Source organism: Bombus fervidus, chromosome 16 (genome assembly GCF_041682495.2).
Source record: "Bombus fervidus isolate BK054 chromosome 16, iyBomFerv1, whole genome shotgun sequence".
NCBI classification, from domain to species: Eukaryota; Metazoa; Arthropoda; class Insecta; order Hymenoptera; family Apidae; genus Bombus; species Bombus fervidus.
This window is the reverse complement of record NC_091532.1, coordinates 9,487,495-9,504,753: the sequence shown is the minus strand read 5'-3', so window position 1 is coordinate 9,504,753 and position 17,259 is coordinate 9,487,495. Positions and strand designations below refer to the sequence as shown.

Genomic DNA, 17,259 nt, shown 5'->3' with positions numbered 1-17,259 from the left:
TTGATTCGGTAATTTTATAGCATATGCTTATACTTTATTTGTTCGTCTATCCTATTATTTGCCAGACAAGATGGATGTAAGTACATTTTTCATTATGTTTTGGTATTACCGACCGTCATAGAAAAAGAATCAACAGAAGATATTGGGTACGTATATCGTATTGTAAAAGATAGATTAGCTAGAAAGCGACCAAATCGGTAATTTCACGATAAACACATTTATGAAACGTATGTATGTGCTACTAGCAAACAAACAGTTGAATCGATAAATGAACGATTTGTCGTAGTTATGAATGAGCTATTATAGTAATAGCTATTACACGCTTCATTGTATCGATTCAATCGATCAAAAAACCGTATCTTTTGAACCAGCTGTTCTGTATTAAATTGGAAATGTTAAAAATAGCATCAAGCACTAAAATGAAAAAAAGTATATCGGTTTATGAGTGCTCTCGCCTTTACTACTAAGATTTAAAAAACATCTAGTGTTAGCAGTTCTATAGCTTTGTGTAAGGATTATTGCGTATATAATGCAATCAAATCTATGTAGCCGAATCTTTCAATCCATTTTGCACTCTACTCGATATATCATTTAGTTTTCATTTATATTTTCTTGTGCATTCTTAATGTTTACTTTTCGATGACTTGATTTTTATATTAGAGATCATAAAAGAAGGACTAATAGCTATTAATTCATTAATTATATTAAATCTATTAATCTGTTAACTATCGGGTTGTAAAATAACAGGAGTATGTATTTTTTATCTTCTTTATTATCATACGCTTTCGTTGTTATAATTATTAAGAACAAGATTACACAAGTACTCTACAAGTTAGTTTTGATAAGAAATAAGGACGTAACACGGTCGCTGTCGTTCCATTTTCCACAAAAACTGGAAGACTCAGAGGTTTATCGAAATTACCATCGGTTAATCGGTAATACAACGTACGAAATGTACAAAGCAGAGCCCATTCATGAGGGGGCCCAGTTTCGTTTACCATCTTTACGACTACGTGTTTGACGTTTTTAAGATGAATAATGTAATTCAAACGTTACACGGACAACTCGTTTACATCGCGACTTCGTTGTCATATCACGTCATGAGGTCGCGCTGCGAGTGTTTTAAGGCGATTTTAAGTACTATTAACGGTTTTGGCACTTAGATTTACCATTGCTCTAGTGAATAAAATGGTACCGCTTATTTTCTCAATGGGGAAATAATGCACCTCCTTTTCGTTATACGTGTAATGTCACTAGAATTTCGTGATATTGTAGGCAGTTGACTTTTGTCTCTCGCGTCACGATTATTTCATTCGGTATAAACGTTTTACATATCTGCAAACTTCAATCTAAATTTACATTTTTCTCTTCTCTTATAAACGACGATTTCGATCGAAATATTCCTTCTAATTATTTCACTGCAGTTTTATCAGAGGTATATATATATAAAGGGCATAATTTAGGTATTAAATTTATACGTATAGCTGTTATCCGTGGGAATTTCCTTTTGAAAAAATTTGACCCATTCTAATTGAATTTCATTATGAATACGATAATTGTAACGACGATCTATAGCCGTAACTTTTTAATTATAGTCGTTAATTATAGCTCGTGTAGTCAATAACTATGTCCTAAACTCTACAAAATGTTGACTGCACTACGCTTCCTCTCTACTTTGGCATATTAACCGAAATAAAATATCGTCTAACGCTTATAGACGCTCGTTCATTGTGACAACTAATTCGAGATGAACGAATGGTGCACGTTACGTTACCGGTTCCTTTTTCTTTTTCTTTTTTACACCTTCCACGAAGACTCGAGATTGATCGCTATCCTAAATCGACGCTACGAAATTGGCAGTATTTGGAATTTGCATAAAATATTATCTTTTTTTTTCTCTTCCGTTCGAGTAAGGCAAATTGTCAGGCTATCGTACGTGAAGTATTGCTTTAGCAAATCGCTTTAGCTCGGTAAAGCGATGCAAAACTGCTAACGTTACGACGCTGTGGTACCCGTTTATAGTTCATTTTGCGTAATATATTAAAGTAAACCAAGAATCAAAAAAGAAAAGAATATGAAAGGGCAATGGAGGCACGATGAAATTTGATGCGCGCAATGCATTGTTTTCTGAATAATTTTTAAGCTGAATGTAAGAGCAATAACGGAAAATAATTTTTGACAAAGGAATATTTACTTGTTTGCTTTCTTAATAAACATCATTATGAAAGGTGTGATTATTCGGAAAATTCGATATTTTCAAACGAGAGTGGTCAATAACGATGGATGAAGTGAAACGACAATGCAAGCAGCATTCAAATATCGCTTTGTAACTTAAATATCACGCGGATAAAATTAATTCGTATTAAATCAACGCTTGATAATTAATAGAGTTCGCCGGATTGGTTGAGTGTTGAGCTCTGAGCAACTAGAAATAAGCTAACGAATATTCTCTATGGAATGGCTGGCTTTTATTTTACACAATATAATCGAACGTTCAGCCGCGTAAGCATATAGATGATCAAATGGAAGCACAATGTTCAATGAGAATCGTATGGGATTCGTTTAACGTGAATATTATAATCAGATCGTGAAAACTGTCGGGGAAAGAGATAACGTGCGATCGTACGATACATATACTATATTTGATGAACATAACAAACGTTTATTTATTGGTAACTGTTACAATGCTCTCTCTATATGCTTAAGCAGTACAGCGTTCTTCCGTTTGCTATTTAACATTTCTACCACGACGCAAGCATACGAGATACCGAGAAGTTCATCATGCTAAAGTTCAACCTTTCACTGTACGAAAAACGTGTGAAAAACCCACGTCCGGTTTCCTGATGATCGACGAAGAAGAAAACTTTAAACGAGACCAAAGTCAGTGTGAACGGTAACGTCGCAGTTGTTTGGCTTCTCCGCAGCTGCCATGTTGACTTCAACCAACGTGTCCACGCTGTTAATCGGGCAACCTTTGAGAATCTTCTGCGCTGCTAGGCTAGTGAATTGAACCTGCATGTCGCTTAGGCTTGGATACGAACAAAGATCGCCTCGACTGACCGTTTTCTCCAAATTCGGTTCCGAACCTTGCGGTGCTTTTTGCTGCTTCGAGCTTTCCAGATTCTCTATGTAGACGTTGTTAAAGGATCCGCCGAAGCCATCGAACGACTTGGTAGGCGATGGTGGATTCGACGCAATGTTGCTTTTCGAATCCGGACGAAGAAGGTTCCTGTAGCTTAAAGCATCCTTCGATAACGATAAACTCAATTTCCTTGAATTGTTCATGGCATCGTTGGTATTCTTCATGCTGGTTAACGCGGATGGAGGATGTTCATTGACTAAAGAATTCTTGTCTATGTTATTGGTCGATCCGTCTATTAAATGAGCTTGGCTGTTGTTCAAGCGATTCGTCAGTTTCAATTTGTTAGGTATTTCCTCGTCGGCTTTCGGCTTGTTCTCTTTATCGGACTCTGACAAGAGATGGCTCGGTTTCGACTCTTTGGAAGCGTAAAGGGAGGATGGACGTTCGAGCTTGCTCGACTTATTCAATCTCTCTTCGTCGAGCTTTGACTTGTTCAACTTCTCTTCGTCCAGCTTCGACTTGTTCAACTTCTCTTCATCGAGCTTTGATTTGAATAGCTTCTCCTCGTCTATCTTGGTCTTATAGAGTTTCTCACTGATCAATTCCCGATCCTGTTTCTCCTTGCAGTCCATCGTTTCCTTGTCAGCCACTTTGGTCTTCACCGTGCCGTTTTCAAACGTGATGACGGATCTCATGGGCGAGTTGTTCTGTTGTACGTAAATCTTTGTGCCAGGGGACCCGGAGATGGTTGTCGTACTGGTCGCATTCGAAGCTAGCGTCACGCTGTTCTGTATCGTACGTTGTTCCTGCGATGGACTGACCGGACTTAAATTCGTCGACACCTGTAGAGTTATCGAATTTTGTGCCTCTTGAAGCGGGGTCAAGGATCCTTGTTGCACGACTTTGAGCGGCGAGGATTTTGCTGGTAACGTGGATGTTTTCAACGGCGACGATGAGAGTTTACCGCTCGAAATCGACTTTCCACTGGAATGGGACGAGTGACCGGATGATGTTTTTTGTAGAACCTGCAAAGATAACGTGCTATTCGATCTTCCATTTAATCTGTGTTCCAGAGTTTATAAATTCGAAATTTATAGTAATACGTTTATCACTTTGAACGCTTATCAAACGTACATTATTATATGTATGTGCATCTACGTTTCTGTAAATAAAGCTATCTACGTTCGTGTCATTATTTTTTTCTTTTTTTTTACTATTTTAAACTTTCTAGAAATCTGAGAAAGTCCTAGAACTCGTCGCAGTCTACGAATCTAAGCTTTTAAGTCGAACGTTTAAAAACTTTCTCAGAGCAAATAAGAAGTCATTTCGAAAAAATTCGCAAGTGAAACTTCGTGAATGATCTAGTCTGTCATATAAAATATGATTTTAACTCGTGCAGTACTAAACAGATTTTCAAATACACATAAAATAGAAATTTTGGTAATCCAGGAATTAAACTGTATCGATACATAGAGCCAATGATAACGATACGTACAGACTCCGTAGATGAAGCACGATCACCACGTGTCTAAATCAAAGTTTCTTATTACCTTATGCTGAGGCGATCCGTTTGATTTGGTACCACTACCAGTGGAATCGTGACTGGGACGTCTAGAATTAGATTGTCTCGTGCTGGATCTGCCCAGGGTGGCCGTTTTCGCGGGGCTAGCATTCGTAGTTCTAACTGATCCGGAACTTCCGCCGCTTCTACTAGGCGACGAGTTCGCCGAATTTTTACCATTTTGCGTTTGATTACGACTCTGATACGGTTCCTGATTGGTACTTGGCGGCAGGACAGAAGCTCTGGACGTACATCTGCTTAAACTAGAGCACTTTGATCTGGGCATTGTCGAACACGGTGATCGATGTCGTCTGGAACTTCTGGGCGTCGAGTTCGCCAATAAACTAGAGGAATCACCGCTGGCTTGGCGTCGATGTCGCCTGGGCAGCGTGGCGGATCGCACCGAGCTCGAATCATCCCATACTTGGAAACTGGCCTGTGACTGAGCTAGACCCTCCATCATCTGAAAACGTTACTCCGTTGTTAAGCTGACCGGCTCGCTCCACTCGAGTTCTCGCGCGATTTAATCTCAACGTTCGCGTTCAATTTCCGTCTATCGAGAGCAAAAACATGGATGCTTTCTTTCTTTTATCTTCTTGTTTTCTTTTTTCGTTAGTAGAGAGCACCGTTCCGATTAAAAACTCACCGAAGGGCTAGCGGCTCTCGTTTGCGTGGCTACGCTGTGTAGATGAACGACACGTGGATTAAACCACTCGGTAGGAGGATACTGAGCACTGAACGTGCCCATTAACGGTGCACCCTTTCTTCGTGTACTTCGTCGGAATAGCCTCGAGAGTAGACCTATTTTCTCTGAAAAAATACCGGAGAAACCTTGAGAAAAAAGAGAGGAACCGATGTTGCATTTCGTAATGAAAGATCGGGGATCGAGGAAGGGCTTGCCAGCTAAAGGTGACTAAGAAGCTTCGTTCTTTGGTCGATGCTTGGCTGTGGTTCGCGGGTTTAGGAACTTGAGGAACTGCAGATACTCTTCAGTCAGGAGTTTCGTTCTAGTTCATCTTAAGGTTTTCAGAGATAGATGGAAGAGCTGCAAAGCGTGGTTGGGTAGTTTATTTCGTTGAAAGTAAAAATTATTCAGCATTCGAATGATAATATTTTTTAAGTAAAAGCTATAACGCTGAATGCTTGTGCTAGTGCGATAAGCTTCCGGTACTTATATCTTCCAACATATTTTTTTATATCTTGTTTCGTGAAATATAGCAAGGAGGAAAATTCTCCGTGTATAAAATTCGAAACGAGATGCTCTCTTTTATAAAGAACATGATCCAGATCGAAATAATAGCCTCAAGTGAAAAGCCAATACGTTCCGATTAAATGATCATCCATCACCAAAACAATCCCTTCCCCGATTCGACTCACTGGTTGGACTATGGGGTGCGCTGTCGGTGCTCGCATATTCCGCGCTCGACGAAGTATCGCTTCTTTCTGGCCTTCGCGGCAAAGACCGTGAACTTCCGCTTCTGGGTAAACGTCTGGCGGATCCCCAAAGTCGCAGAGAATGTCGCCTCTCAAGGCGACCCGGCATCGATCGACATCTTGCGAACAGAACCTTGTCGTTGGGGTTACCTGCAAACACCAACAGTTACATATTTTCACGAGAAAAGGACGGTAATTTAGGACTTAGAAAATCGATTCTTAATTTTCTAGATAAAATTTTTAGTAGATTTGTTATTAATTGTTATTACATATAATTTAATTTATTCCCAAAATAAACTCGATTTTCCAGAATCGATCGTCTTCTTTACCCCGAGGATTTACGATATTACATGTATATTCAACAATCGTATCGCTTAGAATTTTTTACATTCTCAGTAACTGCACTCACTAACCTTATCGCCTATTGCCGCCATAAATAAGATAAAGGAAAAACAGCTTATAATCTATTTAGTATTTGGTACTCTTCGTACAGTTTCTTTATTCTTATCGACTGTATTGTATTCGATATAACAATTCTTTTATACAAATTACAAGCAATTGAAGTTATTACATCCCATGCGACTGTTCTATACCAATCAAACATCAATTGAATCAACATTACAATCATTAAATATCGATTACTTATTCCGGATGAAAATCCATTGTAATTAATATAAAAAAAAAGAAAAAAACAAAAAAGAAATTTGATCATTCGGTTTGCAAATGGCGTCGAAGACTCTCATTCCAAACACTGTTTGAGCTCGAAGCCGCGAGTCTTGAATCGCGTTCTCAAAAAGTGGAACACCCTCGTCCCTGATTTTCATCGCGGTACACAGCCAGAGGCGGTGGCGACGACCGAGTGTGGGTTAGCAGCGTGAGAATCACTCGAGAAACGAGTCAGAGAAAAGTAGGAAGATTATATACGTGCCCCCCCCCCCCCACGTGATCTCGACAGCGTGTGTAACGGTAGACATTGTCGTGACCAATAGCTAATATATCGGCTGTGCTAAACGCTTTCCAGGGATCGTCGACTTGGCACGGACGCTATTCTCTTCTTGTTGTGTGTATCGATGCTCGCGTGTACGTTCTCCATACACGTGCTGATGTATGTAAGAGGCGAAACATGCAAGGTGCTGAAGGTGTTTCCGTGTCAATGCGCCAGAAAATTCCAGTTTGCGCGACTCCAAAACTTTGACCGACCACGACCACGATCAGCAACAACGACGATCACAACTACAACTGTGAGACTTCGACGTGGACGAAACGTAAGCGTGCTTTCAAGTTAGCAAATACGATCGCATGCAAGGATTCATGGTGTCTGGCGGCGATCAATGGCGCGGGTAACAATGTAACATCGCTGCACGCGATATTTTAGCTATTACCGGATGGCAGTGGAGAAACGCTGATAGTACAGGGCAATATATGGAAAGAGTATTATCGTACAATGCTGAAATCGCGTTGACCATAGCGAGAGAGCACGCACGATACTCGATAAAGAAGACTTTTCTTTATATAGTTCTCTGGTAATATGCGTTTCCATTTGAATTTCTAATTTTAAAGCATACCACTAGGTATAAATTCGCCACCGAGACGACAGCCACTCTAAATACCAAGATAAGGGTGGCGCAATTTAAATCGAATCGCGACAATTTTTCGATCCGATCCGGCGTAGGAATGCACCGTCTTCCGCTGCGGGACTGCGTGGCTGCCAAGGACGACAACAACATAAACGCACTGGACTCGTCCATCGAGTTTAGAGAAAAAGATCTGCCGGTGCAAGCCGAGCCAACGAACACTACTCCTGGACACTCGGAACGATCCCCGAACACGTGCCGAACGAGTTTGCCACGATCGACCAGTCTCTCCGCGATTAAGTTCCTTCGCGACGCGAGTAACTTTGTTTCCTGGCTAATCTTTTACACGAAAACGCGCGACTTTGTTAGGTATTTTCGCTCATACATACGTACATTTCATTAAAAGTCGATGTGTATGTGTAAAAGTCCTCTAAATTTTGGATTCAATGTAGCAATTTATATGAAACGTTTCGCCAAACTTTAAACGAACGATGAACAGATGTCACTCATTAAATACGTATTTTCCCATTGTCAATAATTATGAATCAGGTTGAAGAAGAAAATTGCTAAATGTCACGTATAATTATCGCAAAGAGGATACGTAAAGAAATATTAAGATTTTTTTTATCGACCAGCGTGAATAATCAGAATATTTAAGTTTCTTTATATGAACTTAAAGAACTTGCAAGAAATAAGATGAAAGTTACCGAAGACATAGCATTTGGGGAAGATTAAAGACATCCTCTACTCGACCCGGATGATGTTTTAATATACAAAATTATTTTAAATGAACCTATAAATGGAGAAAAGACTTCAATCCAAGAGTTCTTCAGTTTGAGGACTGATAATGAAAATCGAATAACGTAATTGTGTTAGTCTTTGGGAAAGCGCATCGAATCACGTGGATATTACTTTTCATTAAATACACGTACGATGTTTTGAAGAAACTACGTGCAGTTTACGTAAATCTATTTCATTTGAAATTTCATATGCACCAACAATAATTCTCTTGCAATTAGTAATATTAGTAGTACCTTACGTTCTTTAGCCTTTGTGTATTATAAAAAGAATTGAAAAACAAATTCCACACGATTTGCAATCTTTCTTGTCGACGAAGTTTCGCGATGAAATCTGATAGAAAAGTAAGAGAACTTTCTGTGAGCTCACGGATTTCTTACCTCCGCAAATAACGTCTGCGAGATTCGTCTGCACAGCTTGATGCGTCACGTCGCCGTCCCTCAGGGTTAGCATCTCACCGTGTACGAGCGCCATAGCTTCGTCGTTGGACATGAGCATGCTACCCTGACCTCTCGATCCGCTCACCTCTCTGGAACATCTCCTAGAGTTGCTGGAATCGCGCCTCAGCCTCCTGGTCTCGGGTGTAACGACAAAGTAGCCTTGTGACGTGTGATAAATTTTTCGTTCTTGCATGAGTTTCGCGAGGGCGTCGTAAACTAATTCGCGGCTCGGTCTCTGCATCGCCGGAAATGCGTTCCTAAGGGCGGACCTGAGCGTGTCGAGCGTGGCAGCTTGCCTCTGAGAAGTCAACTCCAAAATGGCCCAACAAAGAGCTTCCGGTAGAGGTGTGAATTGTCCTTGGGCCACTGGGGCAACCAGGCAATCGTCGATGTCGCCTGCACAGGAAGGAAAATGCCAATTATACGTCAGGTCGTTGCGCATGGTGTGGAATGAATTTTATCCGTGATTCTGATTATTTTGAAATTGATTTAATCGTCGATTATTTCTCTTTCCTTTATTAAAAAATAATTATACTTTGTTACGGTATTTCGGCTAATAGTTAACTATGGAAGCATGGTTTATTTTTGAAAATGTTAATTCTCTGTCCTTGACGTTTAGATACTTTTAAACTTTAAGTACTTCCACGGTACTTGCAAATTTATGCTTATAAATATATACTGTCGCACACTTTTGCATTCCCCCAGTTTAACAGTTGTCGCCTACTAAGAAAGATCAGGGTTGATTATAAGGCGAAGCAAGCGGCGGATGTAGAGCTTCGTGGAAGTACGAACGATAAGATCAGACGTCAAGAGATGTGGCTATCGGATTTTTAAAGTTCTCGCGTTCATTAAAATTCTCCATGTATATTCGCTGGACAGAATGAAATCGTAACAGCCAGGTTGCTTGCTAAGAACTAGCAACATTCAGGTAACTGCCTTTCTAGTTTCAACCGGGACGGTTCGAGTTTCCATGCGCGTACCAACTACAAACAAAGTGTTTCATTAAGAAACGTATATAACTTTCTGTTCGTTCAACGTGATATTTAAACGTTTCTATGCTTTTAAGTTTCCCATAAATTCGCAAAAATCCACAGTCTCGATATTACGTATAGTACGCTTCGATTTCAAATATCTTTCGATTCTGTTCCCGATACCGTTCGGAGGTCGACGAAATTCAGTTAGCTCTTCGCGCCAGATTATTCCATATAATCCCAAGATAATTCTACCACTGAATTCACGTATTCATGGGACGAAGGTTTAACAAGGCGAAACATATCGAATTTCATTTCCAGCAGACAGGGGCGGCTGTATTAAGTTCGTGACAAGTACATCGCGGCAGATCTGCGGGTGCATTCGCATGCGAGCGACGTGCGCCTATAAATCCACTTACGGAATATTCTCGTGAATTTGTCGTGCATAGCATGGCGCGATGAACGCGTAGCTATGCTTTTGTGAAAGCGGAAAATTTAAACGACCGCGCGGATAGTTAGTAAATCGCAGTTTATCGGTATCGATTCGGTCATTCGTACAGTAACACGGGTAAACGTAGATTTATCGGTTGTATTATTAATATACGTTTATTGAATGGTTTAACGACGTAATATAACGTTCCGTGACTGGTCATGCGAATGTATCTCAACCTTTTGATACGCGGAGAAAAAGAGAAAGAGAACAATTTTCGTTAAATCGCAGTCATAACCGGGCGAGCAGATACCGATAATACCACGGTACACTTTCCCATTCGTGATAAACGTCTTTTCCACTTATTTATAATATCGTCGACGGTGCAACGTCTGTAATTTCTAAATTAGGTACGAAACAACAGAAACGTTGTATACACGCGTATCTCGGTTCGTAGTCTCGATTTTCATGAAACGCCACACCGACCAGATGCATTCCCACGTGCAAGATCACAGAGAGTCAGAACTAAAACGGTCAATTTCTAGGAGCGGAGAAAACTAGTATGCCAGAACAAATCTGTTCCGGGCTAACAATACTTAATTAGCGTTTTAAACGTCAGTCAAACGGCGTACCATAAACGCGATACACAGGAAAGGTAATTAAGGCTAAATGGAAACTGAAAATTTTCGACGCCGTAAGGAGATTGAGAGAAAAAGAGAGAGACGTTCGTGGCGAAATTGAAGCCTTTGTTCTTCCGGTCACGTTTTAAGGTGACTTTCAAGCCCCTGAGGGCCTCCTGTTCTCATACATTTTGGTCCACGCCCACGAAAAGACTATGGATTATTCTAAGCTTGCGACTCTGAAGGACTCCGAAATTCCAGTGGTATCCGCACGCTCGTGCCAAGAATATTCAATGCTGTCAAGAGCGCAACGTGTAGGAAACAGCTTGTCATCAGAGACGTTGTGTTGCAATGTATGAGTAACCGTATCACCTTTGCACCATGTGAATTTTTTCCGAACACGTATGGAGATTGTCACATTTAATCCTCTTATTCTTTTTTTCCTTACTGTACGCTGATTGTTGACATACAACGTCTAATTTAACAGTTCAGATTGCGTTAGCCATCGATAGACTATGGATTTTTACGCAAACATTTGTATATTTTTATGATCGCAACGGTAGAATTAGACTTAGTTTTTATTCAAACAGAATAAAAGCTCTTACACTTTTAAGTAAATAAGACCTCTTTTTATTCATCAAAAACTATAACGAGTACTCTATTTTGGATGTTTGATGTATTTAAATCGCAGACTAGACATCAAGTAGAGTTGATGATGTTATGAGGTGATTCAAGGAAACGAGCTAGGTAAATCAATACGATCGGGTCTAAAAGTTAAATTTCAGCTAAATTGTTCATAATAGTTTGAAATATTGCACTTAGCTCTGTTGTTACCTGGAAGCTAAATAATTTATGAGATAGAGTCAGGTGGACATCCGAGGATAATGGATGGACGATTAAAAGTTGCGAATCATACATGAGAGATATGCTTCGATAGGCGTGCAATGTTCCTAGCCATTCAGACATATATCTTTAAACTAATACGTGGAAAGTTCTTCTGTCAGCGTGTTCAATTTTGTCCGATGATTATACGTTATTGGAATATTGTACAATTCAAAAATATCTAGTTCAGCGATATATTGTAGCTGCTCGCTTGTTACGTCGGTAGACCGATGAACGAAACAGATGGTACGCGAATTCGCCTGTTTGAAAGTTAACCCTCATTTCTGATTTGTATACACCGCACGATGGACCCTGTGACATAATAAAACTGAGTTGAATACTTTTATTCGTTCGCCGTCACTTTGGACCACCATGGGTCTTCGTAATGCATTTTAATATACATATTTCCCTCATCGCCGCGTGCCATATGCCAATTTCGAAGGGTAGCTCGGCCTTCTGTACACGATATTGCGCTGACCCTTTACAGATATCGATCGTCCGCGTCCACATTGAAAAATATTCGATGAACGTTGCACGATGCAATTTCGCGAGTATCAGCCTCTAAGAAGAAAAATTTAATTTTTATTCTATACCCACACACGCCCCCTTAATGACGCACTCTTAAATATTCTTTTTTATACTTCAACAATAACCTGATGACATTTTAAACAAAATATAGTAAAACACTTATCCTTTAGCAATTACCTTGCTAATAATTAAAACGTTAGGGAAAATAATAATTTTAGCTAATTCGTTGAGTGAAAATACTCCGAATGGCTTTTTCAATGTCCAACAAGCAATTGTATAGTTATTCCAAGCCCCTACGTACCATCTAAGATAATAAAATCATTCTGTACATAAATGGTCCGTATCCAACGTTTATCGCGTGAAATCACGTGGCATGTAATTTTCCTAAAGTTGTATCTTTCGTATTTTTGAATTCCACTAAATCCTGGGCGTTCAATGAATCTACCCTCTGGAACAAGTCGCGATCACGGATCACTGCCATTTCCGTGCACCGCTCGATGACGCTCGCTGTTCTAGTCCCCTAGTTGCTTTTGAGTCCCTGTTCGCGGACAGGCAATAAGAAACAGAGCTGTAATTACGTGTTCAACTACGCCAGAAAGCGTCTGTTCTCTGGTACGCTCTTGTTAAAGGGTTGTCGTAAATAAGCTGGACAATCTTCGTATAGAAATTACCAGCGAGATCTCGTTGTACTCCATACGCTACCGCGAGTTTTCTCGTTTGTTCCTTGGTGAGTATCGCCAGCTGTCCGTCCTCCTTGGATATTATCGCGAGAAACCAGTTTGCATTGGAGAGTTGTCTTTCCGACGATTGTAATGTATCGGGTAATATCAGATTTTCAATTTCTACCGGCATCCATGTCGAACGCGAGATAAAACCGAGAACTGATCGTTGGAATACGCCATCGAGAAATCACTGTTGCGTATGGCGCTAGAGAAGTCCGATCGACGATGATTGCGATTCTTTCGCGACTTTCTCATGGAATATTCATCACGTGGTTATTTCAATGGAAAAGTTGGAAACGGTCGTCGCACGAGGTCCAGTTGCCCACTTGCCTGGAATTTCTCCACGGCCCACGAGGAGCGAGTTGCACGCACGTAATTATGCAAGGAGGTAGCCCACCCACGCGTTCCTTTTAAGGAACGAGCCGCCGACGACGACGAGTCGAGAACGGATGGGGAGAGCTGAGAACGGTTTACAGACAGGTGCGAGACCTTTACAGGTTCGAAACTCGTCCGATTTTCGTGGTTCTTTCGCAGAAACGACAGCTTACTACCCAACCGTCAACGCCCTCGCCAAAAGACATTAGAACAGCGTATAGAATAAGTGGGCTTCGGTTACATTGACGTTATTTATCGTCTCTCGTGTTACCAGAAACGAACGAATTGAATTGAAATTGAATGAATGAAATCATTCGTATATGCGATCTTTCTAGAAATTTCGAGAGAAAGAGAGAGAGAGAGAGAGAGAGAGAGAGAGAGAGAGAGAGAGAGAGAGAGAGAGAGTGCCGGTGATAATGTAATTTCGTACGCCTCGCTCGTAGCGTTAGCATAATTCAATTTACCGATAACAATGTAGTTTCTCGCGAGATGAAAAATCGTTGAGACATTTTCCATGGTATATGGTTCGATGGAATCGCAACGATAAGCTCTGCAAATGTTTTATTCGCTGATATCAGCGCCGAAGAAAGTTATAAAGTCTCTGGTGTAAAGTACGGATAGCAAATTTTATTTCAATTTTTTCATTCTGAATGGTCGAGGTGGACACGTATGAGGTCCCCCACGCGAGTCTCCGGGGCTTGAAATTTATTCGCGATCGTTGACTGTTTCGCATGTGGAAGCATGTATACACAAGGTGTATGGGCAGTAAATGGCCCAACTAAGACGGCATAACGTCTGCGTGGGAGAGGCCAGTTTTGATCTCGTTTACGAGATCTTATCCGACGCGAGAGCACGGTCGGAAAAAGTGGCAGGATAATACCCCACGTCGTTACACCCGTAAGCTGCCAACAACGGGGATCACGAAGAAACCGAGAAACGTTTCGGTTGCACAATTTTCGTGGGGCTGTCGACGAGGACGGAACGAGGGGCGCAGACAAGCAAGAGTCAGGGAGAGGCCAGTTGGATCGTGGAACTCGATACGTCAGTTTCTGGGGCGTGGAACATCGTGTTCCTCGTGAGAATCTTGTCCCGGGCGCGTTTTGAATGCTTTCCACTACATACATATCGGACTAGGTACCTAATGCAGGCAAGTAGCTTCGTGCTTTTCGCCTCTGTGTCTGCGTTAGGATTACACACAGGCTACGGTCAAGAATGAGAAAAGACGAGAGCAAGAGACAGGGGAACCGTGGAAAAGCGGTACGTTTCGTTTGTGACGCAACAAAAACTGTCTTGGAAGATATATGTTTAACTTAACTAGAGGAGATCACGAGCGATCTTTTCTTTTCTTTCAAAAGGATCGTCGTTAACTTCTCGTCTTATATTATCAAGTCATAAGAATCATCTTCGAATTGAACCTTTATTTTAGTTTTACATTTCGTTTCCAATTATGAAATTAAAACTATTTGCAACTAGGTTACGTGTAGCGTTCTGTATTAGCTACGGTATCGTAAAAGCAAAGCTTAACGAATGCAGTCAAACAAATCATAAGGCAATAAATTAAGTAAGATGCAAATAAGACAGTTGAAAATCGTTTAGAAGTACGTTTCTTCGATGTATTGTAATATTGGGTCGTCGGAAAAATTTCTTTCGTTTTATAAGGAAATAGTGGATGCACAACATTTTCCGTTTTGTATTATTTTATCGAATTACGTATTATCCATTTTGTTCTATCAAGATAAAGATTACAACGTTCGACAGATTAGGTTTCATGTTTGTATAAAGATGCGTCGTTGTAGAAGACGTGTTTGTAAAAGATACTTTTCGGACAACCTAATACAAGCATCTCACGCTAAGACGGGTAATCTTTGTATGTGAATGGCATGGTATGGTTTAATCGAACGCTTTTGATGCTTACACTATTCAAGTAAAGAGACAGTAACTGCAAAAATGTGTAAAACGAATTTTTTGTAGCTTTGAATAATTGTGAGCATTTTACGCCTTAATTTGCAATAAAACATAACATTCTCCTGGAGAAATCACCTAGCTATCGCTTTTAGACAAAACGTAGTAAATGCAAATGAAACAAGCGATAACAATACTCTAAAGTATTAACGTTTAAAATGTTAATGATGGAAGCTGTAAAATTCTATGTCAATATTGGAATTGCCTCTTTAATAAATACTATCCTTTTTCATAAAAAATCCTACCTTCGTGCAAAACTTCTATCATCGAGTTTCGATACGTTTGCACACACAACAATTCAGGATCTCATGATTTTCCAGAAATTATCGGCATTTGTCTATGTAACGTATTATAAAATACAGTTTACCATTTTGTCGTAACGATAAAGTTGAATCTTCGAGACAGCCTTTCGGTAAATATGGATGAACACCTGCCAACCAGGCGAGTTCCGCGAGCTGCTATTATTACCAGCTTCCCTTGTACCTTTCTATCATTCCGCGAGGCCTTTATTATAATATCCAAACGGCCCACGTAGATATCGCACGAAGTAAGAGGCAGACTTGGTATTCGGTCGATTCGCCCACGCGAATATCGTTGAGGTATCATGTAGGCAGAAAAGAGACACCCCGGAGGGGTGCAAGAAGGATGCTAGACGCGAACGAGCGCGCATTTCGAACTTCGAGACACACGGTCGGATCACTTCCGGTGTACTGGTACACGGTGCAGAACACGATGCATATATCCTTATCGCTGTGATCCATCGTGTCGGTTGGCCGACCTCCGCCGCTTTATGGGTCTGCCCATGGGAAATGGCAAAGACCACTTGCAAGGAATCACCTCGTAACAAGACGACCTTTGAGTCCTCCGCCTATCCTCTACCAGCCGGCGACGCTGTTCTATGCAAATCTATAGATTGCTATTCGCCCCCCTTCTCTATCCACCTGGAGACCTGCTTTCTTTCTCCTTCTTTCTTTTATCTATTTTTTTTTCTCTCTTTGATGTCCGTCGTGATTTGCCTTTCGAATTTCGACTCTTTTTGATTCAAATCCGGAGAACGGTATTCGTTACCTGTTCTCTTCGCTTTGGCGAGTAGTTTTCTTTCATCCATTTTTTATTTATAAATTCTTCGTCATCTGCCTTCCGAATTTGGGCTCTCATTGATCCAGACCCATACGATTCTATTCGTTCCCTTTTCTGTTTCCCTTTTGTCGATCATCTATCTTTCTTTCATTTACATTTTTAATTTTTGCTATCCTGTCTTGTAATCTGCTTTTCAAATTTCACTGGAAACACGAAGGATGCTATTGGTTCCGTTTTTCCTTTCTTTTCCCATCTTTCTCCCTTTGTCTAATTTTTCCTCTTCGATACATGTCGTAATGTATTTTCTAAATTTCGATTTTCTTAATTTCGTCATTGACCTGTGTGTGTCGTCTCTATTGGACGTTTTACCATATACGGAGAGAGACTCGTAAGCAAATTGATGTTCTCGGCGAGGAACGCATCGAATGTCGCGTTCTCCCCGGTTACGGCTGCGTAGTAATGAGTTTTACCACCGAGGTTGATAGATTATATTAGACGCGTATGTGCGTGGTCGGCAGTCTGCTGTATTCATTAGGAAAACGCTTTACCTTTCACTTCTTAGTCGCGAGCAAATAGTGTCTTTATGGTGTACGGTAGTCTGACCAGGGAATAGTTCCGTGTTTAGAGTACCTATAACAAGCGCAATTAGCCATAAACTTGATCAAAGATATCGCGACGATGGTAAACATTTGCCTTTCGTGTCCCTAATTTAACATTTTACCATTTCTATCCTAATACCTCGCGATGAGCATTTTCCAAATTACCATGAAAGTGAAAATTATTGTCTGATAAACTTTATC

General features: G+C 40.6%; 1 protein-coding gene and 1 long non-coding RNA gene across 3 annotated transcripts in view; one reads left to right on the top strand and one right to left on the bottom strand.

Annotated features, from left to right (window-relative positions):
- Positions 1-17,259, top strand: part of LOC139995843 (uncharacterized) — a 192,492-nt gene that overhangs the window by 1,547 nt on the left and 173,686 nt on the right. The gene's annotated exons all lie outside the window — the stretch shown is intronic.
- Positions 1,688-17,259, bottom strand: part of Knockout (Stork-head domain-containing protein knockout) — a 110,323-nt gene continuing 94,751 nt past the window's right edge. Inside the window, exons 4-8 of one of the 2 annotated variants that reach the window (XM_072019703.1) lie at positions 8,830-9,285; positions 6,021-6,227; positions 5,290-5,474; positions 4,633-5,106; positions 1,688-4,107 (exon numbers count right to left, since the gene is read on the bottom strand). In XM_072019703.1, the coding sequence (XP_071875804.1) occupies positions 2,866-4,107; positions 4,633-5,106; positions 5,290-5,474; positions 6,021-6,227; positions 8,830-9,285 (2,564 nt within the window). In that variant the 3' untranslated portion in view covers positions 1,688-2,865. The remainder of the gene's footprint in view (positions 4,108-4,632; positions 5,107-5,289; positions 5,475-6,020; positions 6,228-8,829; positions 9,286-17,259) is intronic. The other variant, XM_072019704.1, reaches the window with a different exon arrangement.